Source organism: Erpetoichthys calabaricus, chromosome 5, assembly GCF_900747795.2.
Source record: "Erpetoichthys calabaricus chromosome 5, fErpCal1.3, whole genome shotgun sequence".
Lineage (NCBI taxonomy): Eukaryota > Metazoa > Chordata > Cladistia > Polypteriformes > Polypteridae > Erpetoichthys > Erpetoichthys calabaricus.
In genome coordinates, this window is record NC_041398.2 from 174,564,268 (window position 1) to 174,581,680 (window position 17,413).

Consider the following 17,413-nt stretch of genomic DNA (forward strand, 5'->3'; position numbering starts at 1 on the left):
TTTTATAAACATACATATTAACCTCCTCACTAATTAACTAAATGTTGTTCATCACTAGGCTTTTACAACATTTGAAGCTGAACATTAGCTTGTTAATGTTGCATTTGTGCATGTTGACTATATCAGACAAATGACCCAAACAATTGGTGCTGTTCTGGTTTTTCTAAGTGTTATTGACTGGTACTGTTCCTGATGAATTAAAAGTGTCAGTTAACATACCCACAAATATACTCACCTATTTAAAAATCTTTTTGTTCTAAAATAGATGAAAAGAAAGTCACTACAGAGCTTAATTTTCACCTTACACATTACAATTGATGCGTCAAATTCTGGCCTGGATTTTGAACTATTCCCAGTACAGAAATAGCATGAGGTTTTTCAAAACTCCTTTAACACTAGAATTACCAGAGTCTACGAAAAAACTCGTAGATCCGTCCCACCTTAAAACCATTCGCACCTCTCCACCAGCGTCCTTTGTCCTCTAAATGTGCCGATAAAAACAAGCTGCAAGCAGCTGGCTATTCCATCCCCCCTCCGACTTAGGACGTGCACGAGCATCTCCCAGCTCATGCCTTGATTGATTATCTGGGAGTGAAGTGGAGTTTTAGAGTGGAAATAATAGATCGTTATTTGGAACACATGCATTTCATGTGTGTTCTGTTTCTACAGTAATCTGTGTAAACACATTGTTAAAACAAAAACTTTTTCAGATTTTAGTAATAAATGTTACAAAATGTAGGCATAAACTATAGAATGTGTGAAGCATGAAGTCCAAACATCAAATAAACACTTTCACAAAACGTTCAAGAACAATACAACAGCTTCTGTGGCGTAGCAGTAAGATTTGCTGTCTTAGAGCACAGCAGGCTTACTGTCCCTCAGAGATCTGAGTTCAATTCCCTGTTGAGGAGAAAGTGTTCTTTTTTTTTTTTCTTTTTAACCTCAAATGGACATAAAATTTATAAATTGGTATGCACTGTCAGTTAATGAGATCGTTATATTTTCATGTGGAATGCTCCTTTTAAAATATTTTTTAACAATTGAGACTGCAATTAACATACATTATATCAGAGAAAAAATGTTCATATTGCCAGAAGTGAAGTGCAGATTGCAGAAAGTACGTTAACTTGTTTTACTGATAGACTTTGTTAAACATGGACGGACTGGTCTACTGCGTACGTACAAGGATAAACGGAAGCAAGGCAAGAACTAACCCTGGATGGGGTGCCTGGTAATTGCAGGGGTGTGTACTGTTTTATTTTTGAAGCCCTACGCTTGAAATCATGAACAAGTTTGAAGTGTTACCTACAGTACATGTGCATATCTACACTGAATAGCAAGATGATTTTAGTATTTTACAACTTGCATTGTGCACCCTAAAAACATGAAGAAGCACTGTGATAATACAGATGTGTGCCATTCAACTGTTTACTACTTAGAAAGTGTTAATTTAGTATGTGCAAATTATGAATATTTAACCCTGTCAATCTGCAATTTGTGTTTACTTATTGGTTAGAATATCATGAAACCATTCATTTCAGAGAGTGAGAAGAGAACAACAAAACATTTTAGATTTAAATAATTAATCCTGGCTAGTGATTAAAGTCAGACACAAATAATTTCTTAATGCCATATGTTGGGAAATGAAGGCATATGCTGTTAATTTTATATATATATATATATATATATACATACAGTACATACTGTATGACTAATGAGTAGCATTAGGGTCTGATTGTTACGTTATAATTCAATGTTCTTTATAATTAAACAGCATTAGTGAAGGGCACAGTCTGTACTAGAAAGTGGAGCTCTGAAATTGTTAATGGAAATATCCTGGGTAAACTTTCAAATTTTCAGTTTTCACAACATACATAAAGTACATAAAATGCTTCACAAAAAACAGAGCATCATTAAATGCATAGAGTTTGTTTGGTTAAATATGTTATCTTTGTCATGTGAAATGTGTCAAGGACCATTGTTGATGTGCACATATCTTTGAAAACAAAATAAATAAATAAAAATAAATAAATAAATAAATAAGATTTCACCTGCCATTTTTATTAAAGAAAAAAATTAATAAATGTTGAAATTAAATCTCCAAAACACATGAATATAGTTCACGATTGTTAAAATTGAAAAAAAAAAACCATAAAAATAGGTAATCTAGTTTAATTAAATTGCAATATTAATTTAATTATTGTAAAAAACATTAAAAATACACATTAATATTTAAAAAATAAACTGATAAAATGTTGCATGTTAATGCCAAATAGTTAATACCACATACAGAATTTACATGAAGTGGGCACAATGCAAATCAGCAAATTTTGAGAACACAAATACTTTTCTCATAAGTATTATAAATGTTTATAGAGTGAAACTATTAACAGAAATATTACTTAATATTGGTAAGACAAAAATAAGATAGCTCTCAAAGCTGTTTATAACATAATGGCCAGACTTCTGAGCTTGTTGATGTTAAAAGGTGCCACTTGCACTTGTATTTAACTAAAGTTTATACAAACCTTTTAAAAGAATGTCTAATATGATCTAAACTAACAGCACATGAATGCTAAAAACTGTTTCTCTTTAGATAACTGCATGCAAGACTCCAAAGCTCTAATTATATAATCAAGAAGCGATACTGCAATCAAGCAGGGCGTTGCAGCAATCAGCAAAGTGAAATACCATCTACTCAATGAAACACAAAAGCTACTCCTTAAAACAAAGTAGTAGACAGATTTTTTCCCATCCTTACAAAGTTTTAAAAGAGGCATTTCAGTTATCACTGACCTAATAGACTTCCACAACAAGGGTTGAAAAAATTCACAGTGGTGCAGGAAAAACACCTCACTATTTTAATTTTTTTTATTATTGATTGACATGGTATTAGATATTTCAATTACATTTATTTTAATTTTCACAATGTATTTGTTGAGTAATACACCATCCTTTCATCTTCCTAACCTGCTTCTTGAGGGCAGTGTCACGGGGTAGCTGGAGCCTATCCCAGCAATCACCGTATTTAAGGTAGTAACAACACCAGGGCAGAATGCCAGCTCATCGCAGAGCAAGCACACATACTAGGGCCAATTTAGCAATGCCAATTCACCTAACTTCCCTGTTTTTGGACTGTGGGAATAAACTGCCGCACACAGAGGAAACCAACATGGACAAGGGGAGAGAGCATGTAATCTCCACACAGGGAACACTTATAGGACATGAATCTCGGTTTTCTTACTGTAAGACAGCAGCACTACCATTGCACCACCGTGCCATGTACATAAAAAAATGAAACGTTAACATTTAACATTATACAAAGTTATTGTCTGTTTTTTACCTGCATTATTATCAATCTTTAATTTAATATTGTTTATTGTATCAGTATGCTGCTGCTGGAGAATGTGAATTTCCCATTGGGATTAATAAAGTATCTATCTATCTATCTATCTATCTATCTATCTATCTATCTATCTATCTATCTATCTATCTATCTATCTATCTCCTTCTCAAGACATTTGTTTTTATTGCTGGCTAATTTGTCCATTTTCTGTCCCAAGACAAAATTAGAACTTTATTTTCTCCTCCATGAGTATGCTGTACTACCTTCCACAACTGTAATAAGATACAACACCTATAAAAAGTATCAAGCCCCTTGGAAATTTTCACATTTTATTTTTATAATACATTGAAAAACAGAGAATTTAATTTGGCTGTTTTTGATACCGATTAACAGAAAAAAAGACTCTTACATGTCAAAGTGAAAACAGATATCTTCAAAGTGATTTAAATTAATAACAAATATAAACACAAAATAAATGATTGCACAAGTATGCCACACCCCTTGATATGGCACATCTAAGTCATCACTGGTGCAGCCAGTTGGTTTTAGAAGTAACATAATTAGTTCAATAGAGGTGACCTGTCTGTAGTCAAGTGGTTTCAACTGACTATAGTATAAATGTACCTTATCTGGAAGGTCCAGCTTATTGTGAGTCAGTATTGTGTTCTAACCTACATAATAAAGACAAAAAAAACTCCAAGCATCTCGATAAAAATGTGATTGAAAAGAATAAGTTACAGATTGAATACAAGAAAATTTCCAAGTCACTGAATGGACCTTGAATCCCATCCATAGTTGTTGAAAAGGGTGCTAAATGTCCAGGTGATATGCAACTTACAATCAGGGGCTTTTTAATGACATTGTGGCCAAGTGGCCTGGGAATACACATGATACAGTACTTATATATGGTCCAATTCTGAAGTGTGTCAGGTTATTGGGAGACAGTATACAGTAGTAGGTTTCTTTTTCGTGAATACCTGCAAATACTCCAATTTGAATCATCATTTCATGACTGAGGAGAAGTATAACACTACACACCAAAACACATGCAACTGTTGCAAAACACACTGTGGGAATGTGAAAGATTCAATTCCAGTGACTGCCAAAGTCCTTGGGGGTTTCCACAAGCCTTGGAATACAATAATTTAATTTTTTGCCACCTCTTAAATAAGTTGTTTTAACTCCACTTTTGTGAAGTATTGCTTCCTTTTCCAATCCATGTTCACAATTGTTCTTTTTAGCAAGGAAGCCATCACGTTTTGCGCCCATTAATATATTTTTAACTAATAAGTTAATTTAATCTTACCTATTAGTGGACATTTTTATTTCTTAATGTTGTGCTTTTTTGCATGTTTTAATTTGTTTTTTTATTACTTTTTTTAACATTTGCACAAAGTGTAGTGTGACAATACAATGTATATTTACCTCTGAAATACATGGTATTGATGTTCGTATCATCAACACTCTACTTTTCTGATTTGGATATGGGAGAGAAGCCAACAAATAAGCACTTTAAACTCATTTGTTAAATGTAAGATAATGAAGGGCTTCGGAAAACACTCACAAAACTCGTTCTTCTTTACCTACATCTACATTCTTTATCAAAATTGTTCGTTATCTTGTTTGTTATTTTCTAAGATTGCTCATTTTTGGGGAAACACACCCTAGATTGTGTGCAAAGCCTCCGGCAAGGCAAGCAGCCTTTTAAATTCTGTCAATGACAATTTATCTATATCAACCCTACACATAATTTCAAGTTACCATTTTTGTAATTTTGTATCCCTCATAGGTGCATTCTCTATGTAAATTGTAATTTTTTCTTTAGGTGTGTGCATTTCTTTGTAAAGTACATATTGAATGGATATTTGTATGATTGAATATTACTTGGCATTTTTGCATCTTGTAAATCTGTAGCATAAAAATAAATTGATGGAAATAATCTGAATTTAAATGTATTGATTTTAAATGCTATTTTGAGGGTTTTTTACTGAATTTGACCATAAAGGATTTCTTAATGTGTTTTATGTATTCTAGTAAATCTTTCTCCAAAGATTAAATGCATAGTGTTACACTTCCAACACTATATGAAACCTTAATTATGAGGTTAAGTAGAACTTTTGAAACATCCAGATACATTCTAAAAACCTTATTATATTGAATGTTATAACATTCATTGGGTTTACTTTTTACTTACTATAAGTGAGGACAGTTGTTCTTTTTTTGTTTAATTGAAGAAATAATCATTATTCTAGATTTTCAGTTTTTAGGCTTATTTTATTATATATATTTTAGAAAATGAAAGCAGAATTTTCTATTATGTGTGATGATGTCTCTAACATGAATATTAACTTAATACTATCTGTGCTTCTTTCCCTGATGACCAGCAAAACATGCAAGTTCACACAACTTTTATGTCACTAAAACATCAATCAAACAATAGGATGTTAATTCATAGTCTGTTTTGACTGCCATCAGATCACTGTGATACCCAGAATGTTGTCATCATCTGACGGAATACAACCATACAGATTTAAACTCTATGTAAGTTGAAAGCCTCGCAACCATCCACTGCCCAGTAAATATATTGACTATAACCTGCCTTAACTAAAATAACAGCATCTTGAGTTTAGAATCAAATGGCACTAAGGTAACTAATGACGTGGAAATTTTACCCAGACTATACAAACTGCACGACCCAAACTGAATACTGCATTTTCAGTAGCAGTGGTGATCATCAAGTGGACAGGTGTTTGTTGATCAAAGAGAGGCCAGCAAATAATTAAAAAAATAAACATTTTCTCACATACCTCTTCTTTACACACTAATATCCCACATTTCTTTGAAACTACACTCTTAAAAATAAAGGCACCAAAGTAGTTCTTCAGAGCGATGCCATAGGGGAACCATTTTGGTTCCCAAAAGACCCAAGATTCCAGAAAGAACATTTATTCATTGAGATCCATAACAAACTCCATACAGTAAATAACCATGAATAGATGGTAACAGGTTTGTGAAATACCAATGGGTTCCTGATTTTAAAAGGACTCTTGCTGCATATGTACAGTAACCCAGGCTAAATCCATATTTTCTTAATCTGTCCTGCTAGGTAGTTTACCATACATTAAAGATTTGTTTTTTTTTCATATTAAGAAATTTGACAAAGCACAAACAGCCATCTTCAACTTCAACCAACTTCATGTGCAAAGAACCCTTCTCAGAATGAAATGATGCTTTGTCAAGCAATGGGTCTACAAGGGACAACACAATCCAGTAAAGCAAAATGCCATTAAAGAACCATCCATCCATTTTCCAACCCGCTGAATCCAAACACAGGGTCACAGGGGTCTGCTGGAGCCAATCCCAGCCAACACAGGGCACAAGGCAGGGAACCGATCCCGGGTAGGGTGCCGACCCACCGCAGGACACACACAAACACACCCACACACCAAGCACACACTAGGGCCAATTTAGAATCACCAATCCACCTAACCTGCATGTCTTTGGACTGTGGGAGGAAACCCACGCAGACACGGGGAGAACATGCAATCTCCACGCAGGGTGGACCCGGGAAGCGAACCCGGGTCTCCTAACTGCGAGGCAGCAGTGCTACCACTGCGCCACCGTGCCGCCCCCATTAAAGAACCATTATTTTTAAATCTGAACGGCATCATACTGCTAGTTTCCTTACCACAAAGTGCAATAAGCATGCATAGGCTTCCTTGGTGGCTATTTAAAGGTAACAATGCCTTCCTCAGCATTGGGTGAAAATCAAGATTCAGCGTAATGTTTTGTGAATGATACAGATCATTTCTTTTTTATTTTCAAATTACTATGGCTATATTTCAGGGATCAAATTGTACTAGTTGTATCTGTTTGTTGGTGTGGGCAAGAAAGAGGAAACAACAATAGGCAGTACTCATTTTAAAGGAATACTCCACGGACATTTTTCACATCGTTTTCCATTATAGCAGCATTGGTCAAGATTGGCTTATATTACGGCATATCATAAACTTTTTTCTCTTCATTGTGCATTGTGAAAGATCAGCCTGGCAACAGACAGACACAGACTCAGTCCTTTGCACTTCTCTTTAGCCGCCTCCACTCCTCCCTCGCAAGCTCCTTCTTCTCCCTCCCGACTCCAGCTCCTTGAATTGAGTGAGGCAGGCCCCTTTAATCCCGCCCTGGTGGTGCTCCAGGTGCTCTGCGATGGTGTTCTGGCAGCACTTTGGACCCGGAAGCACTCCGGTGTACATGGTTCCTGATTCAGCAGCACTTCCTGGTGTGGCGGAAGTGCTGTTGTCCTCGGCTCAGGAACCATCCATACACCATTCATATGGTGGTATGGCAGTTTATAATTTTGCAGATGCCTATAATTAATATTTGGGGGGTAAATATTTGTTAGGCAATATAGTTAACTATTGATTAATGCCTACCTTATTAGAATTTAGAATAAGTAGTATTTTCCAGTACCAAAAACCTTAGGAAAAACAAAGGATATTCAAAGCATATTCATGGTTCATCCACTAGCTGCTAACAAGACAAGATGAAACTTGTAAATGAGTATAAGTGATTTTCATGCATGCTCTTCTACTGAGTTAATATCAAATATCAAAAGGCTATAAGCCTTTTGATATTATTTAATGAAATTAGCTGGCAACTTTCATATTAAAAAGGTCAGACTATTCAATCTTTTTGAAGAACATGCATTTTCAAGTGTTACACATTTTAAACAGCAGTAATATTAAGCAAGTGATTAGTACTACCGTATAACTCCATATAACTGTGACATTTCCAACTGAAGATTTCATTATCATTAGTCAAAAATAAAGTTTCCCAGCTGAAGGTATTTCAATGTGTAAGAAAACACTCTTGTTGCAAGTCACTGAATACAGGCATACAGCAAACAGTCTTAATAAAAGTTTGCAATAAAAACAATAAAAAAATTAATTATGGTGAATTTTTCTAAATATGTAGTACTAAACCTGTGGTGTTTTAGTTTTGTTATTTACAAAAAAGTATCTATTTGTGGCACTTGCAATAATGCATAAATGAGGTAGGAAAAGGTTTGAAACAAAAATTTTTGTACACTGTAGCATCCTTAGGATACCATGATAATTACAGGCCTTCATATACTTCAGTTTAAAATTTGATTGTTCATTCTGATTTATAGAGAAACTCTATTATTATAAACCAGTTGTCCATTTTTGTAATCAACTTATACCAATAGAAAATTCAAGATAGCTGAAGACCATCCTGTTAGCACTGAGCCTGTGTCAGTCACCATCCCTGGATGAAGCACCAGTATATCTCTGGAAACACACACCCACACTCCTATTCTTCAAAGAAAAATGATTGATTGCCGTAAAAACAGTAACAACAAATGCCAAAACATTAATTATAACTGAAATTAAATTAAATGCAAATTTAGAACATAACATGCAATCTACACTGTGGTTTTAGCCCTAGTAGCAGGCAAAGCAGAAAGCAAAACAATGGACATTACTTAGGAATTTTATCAGACCACAGGCAAATGTTACTTGAGCTTCTTATTTTATTTCTCCTGTTCAAAGGGGTACTGATTTTTATGTCACATTTAAATGAACCATATTCCACTGCTAAGCGTTCATAATTTCTATGTTTATCCTCCACACTTTACCATCTGTTAAACTAGTTGATCATTCTCCTTAGAGTCCATAGCTTGAATGGCTATGTCTGTGGCAGGATGCAGTGCCAAATGCATAAAATATTTATCTTTAATACCCTTGGTTTACTGTCAGTTTTACTTCATGCAGTTGTATGGGTATCCAGACTTATTGAATGCACGTACACTGAAAAATGAACAGGGTGTAGATAAGACAAGTGACCACGATAAGCAGAAATCAGCTTACAAGAAAAGAAGACAACTAAGGCAAAACAGTTGCCTTGTTGAACAAATCAATGAATCAGGAATACAGGGAGCTACAGAGTAAAAGAAAATCCAGTATTTTGGAAATTAAAGAGCATGAAGAAAGTGCTCTGCATATTGCAGTGATTTTTTTTCTAACATAATATCAGTATTGTGGTGGGATGGAGCCCTGCCTGGGGTTTGTTTCCTGCCTTGCGCCCTGTGTTGGCTGGGATTGGCTCCAGCAGACCCCCATGACCCTGTAGTTGGGATATATCGGGTTGGATAATGGATGGATGGATGGATAATATCAGTGTTTGAAATAAAAATAGATAGATAGATAGATAGATAGATGATACTTTATTAATCCCAAGGGGAAATACCACAAAGAACAAACTTTAGGGGGGTATTTGTTGCTCAGTGAAATCAGCAAATTAGTCAAAGAACTAAATACTTTTGCAAGGCACAGTTTCTTGGTGTGTATATACAGTACACAGAATGCATGTATATGGTGTATATACCATAATTGGACTTAGCTTGTTATAAGACAGTAAATATTTAAATAAAGAACACGCTAATTAATTAATTTAAAAACCATTTAAAAAACAGTAATTTAACTAGTGGCTTGAAATTTGGCGCAGTTTGAGTTTTCCTGTACATGCTCTGTCAATGGCCTCCTCTTCACCATCTTGGGTTATTTACTGGATTATGTAGATCTGACAATGGATGAATATATGGTAAACTATGCAAATGGAAAAAATTTTTTTTCATTACAACAAAGCAGATAATGCAAAAGAGCTTGGCTTTTCTTACTTTATGTTTTAATGACATTTACAAACACTGCATCTTATCTGACCAATCACGCGCACTACAGCAGTGGCTCGTTCAAGCACTACTGCTTTGCTCTCTTATTTGATGTTTCCCACTTCTTTACCAACAAGAACTTTGAATGTTTATTAGGAACCACTTCTCATTTTTATGGTTTACCTTTTCAGTCTCCAGGATGTTATGTTAATTTGAAAGGCTGATTAGTCTGACTGATAAAAGTTAATTTCTGTATTCTATATTACTAAACGAAGGTTGCATATATGCACAGATGCCAGAGGCACCGAAAGCGCACTGCGCACTGCCCCTTAGCGCCCCAGAGTTAATCCCAGCGGCTTCCCAGAGTCAGTAGGTGGCGCCCAAACAACACAACCTGTAAACTAAACTTCACGTCACAATACAACCACCGCCCGAATGCGAATGCATACACCACCGTATATACAACCTTCGTTTAGCAATGTTTGTATATATGCAAAGATTGCAGAGGCCAGAGGCCAGATGCACCGACAAAGCAGACGCATGTGCACTGCGCCTCAGCGCCCCACAGTCAAACCCAACGGCTTCCCAGAGTCAGTAGGTGGCGCCCAAACAACACAACGCAACCTGTAAACTAAACTTCACGTCACAACACAACCACTGCCCGAACGCGAACACCACCGCTTATGCAACCTTCGTTTAGTGATGTTTGTATATATACACAAGGATTGCAGAGGCCAGAGGCACCGACAGCGCACACGCACTGCACCTCAGCACCCCAGAGTCATACCCAACTGCTTCCCAGAGTCAGTAGGTGGTGTCCAAACAACACAACACAACCTGTAAACTAAACTTCATGTCACAATACAACCGCCGCCCAAACACGAACACCACCGCATATACAACCTTCGTTTAGCGATATTTGTATATATGCAAGGAAGAAGCACCGAAAGCGCACCCGCACTGCACCTCAGCGCCCCCGAGTCAAACCCAGTGGCTTCCCAGAGTCAGTAGGTGGTGCCCAAACAACACAATACGACCTGTAAACTAAACTTGAGGTAAAGCGTGCACGCCAGGTTGTATATATGCACAGATACCAGAGGTCACAAGCAAGCCGTACACACTACCACTGCCGCCCGAACGCGACCGCCCACACCACCGCATATACCACCTTCGTTTAGTAATGTAGCCGTCCAAGCCTGGATCCGCCGCCATGGTCAATTCAGCATGCGAATCCGCCGGCATCTACAAATGACTTCTAGCTAATGACACAGCCATAGAAAAACAAAACAAGACCGCATGGATATAAACAATGAACGCAGGCGCCTACAATGCGCTTCTGAACAGCAGAACCAGATGAGTCATGGCTCCAAAAAGAAACTGCTTTAGTACAAATATGTTTATTTAATTAAATGAAAACTTTCCCAGGACGCACCCACCCTCCAAGATTTTTCTTCCCTCCAAATATCGGAGGGAACAGAAAGTGATTGCCATTCTTGGATTTGCGATTCTTTCGAGAATCGCAGGTTTCCTGGTTGTATAAGATTGTAGGTGTCAGCTCCACAGAGAGGGCCTTTTTGATATGGATGACGGCAAAATACAAATCTATTACATTATTCAGGAAACAAATGAAGGAATAAGACGTATCAATAAATCATTTTTTAATAGAATAGAATAGAATGCCTTTTATTGTCACTATACACATGTACAATGAGATTAAAAGCAGCTCCTTCAGTGCAGACATATATGTAGAACATAACAAGTAAAAAAACAAATAAACAAATGGTGCAAAAAGTTGCAAAAAAAGTTCTGCGACGCTATATACAAATGGAAAGAATAATAACTAAATCGAGTTATTGCACATTATTTAAATACTGGAAGGAATAAATAACTATTGCACTATTGGGTTAATGCACATAATTTAAATATTGCACAATAATGATGATCATGTAAAGAGTAAAGTAAAAGACACAATTCTTTTTTGTTCGGTAGCGATCTTAGTGGAATTAAAACGTTGGAAAGGATCAAGATGTTTTACAAAAAATGATTAAAACAGTAAAGACAAAACACATTAAAAGTAGGGGAGGAGGAGAAATCTATTTTTTAGAATCAATCTAACTAGAGTAATAGTAAATAATTTTTAAAAATCACTGTGATTCTAAACTGTATTTTATGTAAAAATGTGTTTTTTTGAGTTTAACTTGCACTGGCACTGACAAATGTGTTGTGAGATTTTCAAGAAAGACAGAGGTTTCCAGTATAAGGAGTTATACTTGCTATTCTTGGTACTGGAGAGTGGTGATACAGTATATTGCTTGTTGATTAGCACATGTAGATGAGAATTTCACAATACACGTAACAGGAATGAACTTATGTAGTAGGCCTATATATCTTATTTGTTACTTCTTTTATAAACTATATGTCCTGAACGAGGGATTCACTTCTTTTTTTTCAGCTAAACATGTACTGTATGCAGAAACATATGTTCACTTAACTTACAAGGTCCCAGCTTTACACATTATGATCCCATTAAAAATTGGGTGGGGGCAAAAATATGGAAAAACAGCAATCTGTAGATGAATAATGCTTCTAAACTGAAACAGATGAACCAACTACACACTAAGCCCAAAATTCTCTCTTCTGCATTAGCGCATGCTCAGATAGTTTTGCATGCTCAAAACACATTTTGCTTTTTTTCTCAGCTGTTTAATTTCCAGCTTTTTCAAAGTGCAGATTTTCAACATATTGAACCCTGTGATAGGCCAGAAACACATGCCTGTTACATAGATGCTCTTCCATAGCACCTCTAGTAAATGAAAGTGGAATTTGAATTTTAGGCTGAATTAGCACACTCAGCAAATGAAAGTATGTGTTCATTATATGCATATGTCTGCATGTTTACTTTGCAAGAGTTTACTGTATTGTTCATAAGGTCATAGCAGCCACAGTGTCATTGTCTATCAAGAGCTCTGATCTTTTCCTCTGGTAAGCAATGTAAAGGAGCTGGCCACCTTGCCATTTTTATCCAAGCAGCTTGGTGGAGACAACCAGTTATTTTCATTTCAAAGGGCATTACCCATAAGAGATCAAATGCAGGATCGACTTTTGCATCTTACCACCATCCAGTAATCAAAAACATATAATAGTAGATGGCAACATTCTGCAGTACATTTAAAAACTACTGGCCCAATACCAGAATCATTACATTTTGCATCTAACATGCCTGGTAACTTTCCAGTGATCAGGGCATCTATTATCACTTATTAATACAGTCAGTAAACACTGAGGAGATTTTACCAGGACCTCACACAATATCTTAAACCAGATGCAAATTTAGAAACCTCAGTCCATGCTGATAACTAAAATCTACCATCTTAGTATGCTGAGCCAAAAGTGGACTGTATTAGTTTTAAAAAAACAGTTAGGATTCTGACTGTGAAGGCATTTATTTAATCCAAAGATGGCATTCTTCTTTTGAGTTCTGCTACAATTTTTTTATTTTTTTAATGAATGATAGGATGTTCTTTATATAAAAAATCAAATTAAAAAAGATGGCCTGTGAAGGATGAACTCCTATTCCCAAATCTTTGTAGAATTAAGCATTTTTATATATCCAAGTTTACATTTTCTATGTTTTTTTACCCAAGGATTCCGTTTTTGTGATATATTTTACATTCTATCCTTACCTGGAAAAAGGGTATTTACCATCTGGTTTATGCAATGCTTCAACATGATTTTGATGAGCCCGTTGATGATGTCACAAAAGTGATATTATAAAAATGTGATGCCTTTATGTGTTATCACACAGCATTTTAGAAGGTGAGGCAGACACTGTGTCAGTCCTTCAATCTCTGCATAACTTGCAACTTCACCTGCATTCTGCTTCTTTCACATCTGAGCTATTACAACATACATTGACTCCAAAATATTGTTAAAACACATATCAAAAAATATGAATCAGTTTTGAAAACACTACCCAATTATTGGGGCATCAACAGCAGTAATGCATCCAATAATCAAAAATCTTGATTTCCTGTAAAATAATTAAAACCTTTGTAAAACTGACTAAACACCATGTAGTTAAAAATACATTAAATTCTATATAATTTAAATCAAAAAGGAATTTGAAAAAACAAATCAACTCAAAATTAAAACCATATTATCAAACTTTAATGGAAAATGTTGTTCATAATTCATTAATAATACATCTAACATCAACAGTGCCTTCAGCATTTTGGCAAAAAAAATGTAAGGCTACAATTCTCAAACCACTTGCAAAGAAACCTACTTCCCATCACCATAATGGAGATTTTACTTTTGATACAAGCATGTAACTATTAAGCTTTAGGCTGTTAAAAAGAGGGTAAAGAATATGCATTAAGCCAAAAACTTAAAAATGTGTTTGCATTTCCGTCTATTTTTACTATTAATTTAACAGCTATTTAAATTAAGTTTACCTACAAATTACATTCAACATTTAGTATTATGATTCCGAGTGCCCAAAGTCGTTTTAATGACTGTAAAGCGTCTCCTGAATGTAGATATACTTCATCAGGTAAGAGGTCTAGGGCAGCAAACCTCTGGACATAACCACTGGTACTTTTATTAATCCATAAATAATTTGTGTTAAAATTCTTAATGTTAGCAAAGTAATGGCAAAAAGGTTCAAGATGGAAAATACAGATTTCAATAAAAACCCAGCAAAGTAAGTTTAAAAAAATTAATTTAAATGAACTTCTCAGATTCAAATAATTTGGAACACAATACTTCTGATTAGCTAATCATTCATTTGAATCTGTCAACTTCAATTGTTTAATGTTAATTTTGATATAATTTATGAACAAGCAGTAAAAGTCAATAATTATATTAGCATATACAGTACAGAAAATTAAATTGATCAGTTTTAGTAACTGCTCAAAATATCTATAAAATATTTGAATAGAATTAAAGTAAAACTCTTATAAGAGCTAAACAGTGATGCTACCACATTGCCACCTGGGATCCCGGAGAGTTCACTTGGCTCTTTAGCACAACCCGCGCGGTGACCAGTCTGATCGCTGCTCTAAAGGAAGAGCAGCTCGTCCTGTTAACGTAGTATGAGAACCAAATTAACTTATACTTCGAACAAATGTAATAAAAAAAATGTATGCTTCACTTTGATAAGCAGTATTAAATGTTAAATGCTGTATGTAATCATATCTAAATGCAAAATGTCAGGTACCGGCTAATGAGGTAACGGAATGCAACATTTTTTCTGCATTTCGCGTTGTCATCCTTTTTCTCGATCTTTAAAAAGCAAGTAGTATCGCAGAATCACTAAAAATAAGACTACAAAATCCAGGTCGATATAACAATCTAACGTTAAACAACCTTCACCACAGAATCCGTCATCTGCTTTTGCGCGCATAGCTATGTATAGTATTTAGCATATATATAAAATATAGTAGCTGCGTCGTACGATCTTACCTCTTTTTTCTTCTGACCGCCTCCGAAATGCGCAAAAAGCATCAAGATAAATAACGGATAATTAATAAACAGGTGCATCTTCAACCCTTTGTAATTAGAAGCCATGTCCACAGATGCTTACTGTATATAACGGCCATGAAACTGATTGGTTACAACCTTTGCCAATAAGACGGCAACGTCACATGGAAATGTGGGAAATGTAGTTCAAAGCAGCCATTCCTTTTCCAGGTTATAGTTATTTTAGAATGCTGTAAAACTACAATCCCCAAAGGAGAAACATTTTCGACAAAGAACTTACTATCGGCGTAGAAAAAGACAGTTTAAAAATAATTTGTGGCTACTGAAACTCAAAGAGAAATACTGCAAAATGTAGTTAAGCACCTTATAAATGATTTGTTATTAATACTGTAAAGTCCTTAGTTAGGATGTAGGAAGGACACATTTTTCTAGTTTACTGCCCCGCTACTGTCAACGTTGTCACAGTTCTTAAGTCCATTCCTCCATTTCACACCTTCGGGTCGTTACAATACTTTTTTTCCTGTCATGTATATTAAAATACTTGTGCACAGGTCGGTATTTTTGTATAAAATATTTGTAAGAAGCTGTTATTTAATGTACTAGTGTTCTGTAATGAATGAAAGGTTTAGACTGTGGGAGCTTAAATTTAACACTACACTTGGGAAAGGCGCTATATAAATAAACTATTATATTTCTTTTAAGAGTCGCTTGATTGGGTACGCTGCATTAGTAGACTATTGTATGATAATTAAAAAAAATCAAAATTCAGGCTGCTTAATTATTTAGGTTCAGAAGTGGATTTTCAAGAGGCACGATGCAGTTACTTTACTTGCATGAAAATGACATTCCACACTCACTGAGACACTACCAATGAGTTATTTGCAGCTACTTATTAGGCTGACTATTTATTTAACTGCAGCCACCTACATATTCACACTGTTTATGCAAAGCAGTAACTTGTATGTTAACAGAAAGGTAAAATATTCAATAACACATATATTAATTTGGGTTTGGGGTTTACCCAGCTCAGCATGGGTACATAAGTCATACTGACTAGCAAATGTGGCCTATTCCCATATTTAATGAATTAGATTTGCTGTGATGTTTAATGGGCACTGTAAAAATTTTAAAGGGTGATCTTAGTTTTCATAGGTTTGAAAAAACCTCTATTGGTGAATTGCAGTTGGGTTTGCCCATCCCAATGTGCATACCTGGGTCAAATTGACTGACAAAGTATCATCAAAAACACTTTCAACCTTAAGAAAAAAAACACAATATTAACTGCAAATTGCAGGATATAAAATTTAAATGTAATTTATGAATTGGGGCAACAGCTGTTCTGGCAAGTATCTACATAGTTCCACAAATGAGGCTCTCTGTCTTACTTGTTCTCTTTCTTTGGAGCTAGCTGATTATTAGAAGTTGTAAGACGGTCATTTCCAAGACCAGGCTGACTTGTGTGGCTGCTGATCTTGTTCCAATCAGTAAATCACTGTACATGTGATTAATCTCCTTTGTTTATTTACACACACTTTTTTTCTTATCCAGCATTTACTGAAGGCAGCAGTGTGAAGCTACAGGGGATCTCCTGGACTAAGATTAGATACCACTGCCTTACATATGCTTTCCAGTCAACTCAGTTGATTGTAAAAATACTACTCACAGACAAGAGAGAATCCCTCTGTGAGCTTAACACCAAGTGCCTCGCAACCATACATCAATGGCAATTGCATCAGAGATGAAAATACAGTAAGTTAGATGAGAACAGCTCCAAGTTTAAACAGTTTGCACTGATTTAAGGGCATTGTAATGTAAGGACTTGTAGTCTGGTGAATTCAGATGCTTTAAATTTCAAAGTGCACATTTAGTTATCGATATTAAATATTTTAGCCTTAATT

The 17,413-nt window shown here is 35.4% G+C and overlaps 1 protein-coding gene across 1 annotated transcript in view; it reads right to left on the minus strand.

Annotated features, from left to right (window-relative positions):
- Positions 1-15,660, minus strand: part of tusc3 (tumor suppressor candidate 3) — a 550,580-nt gene extending 534,920 nt beyond the window's left edge. The window contains exon 1 of the mRNA XM_028802245.2: positions 15,498-15,660. Within this exon, the coding sequence (XP_028658078.1) occupies positions 15,498-15,602 (105 nt within the window). The 5' untranslated portion in view covers positions 15,603-15,660. The remainder of the gene's footprint in view (positions 1-15,497) is intronic.
- Positions 15,661-17,413: the final 1,753 nt, after the last annotated feature.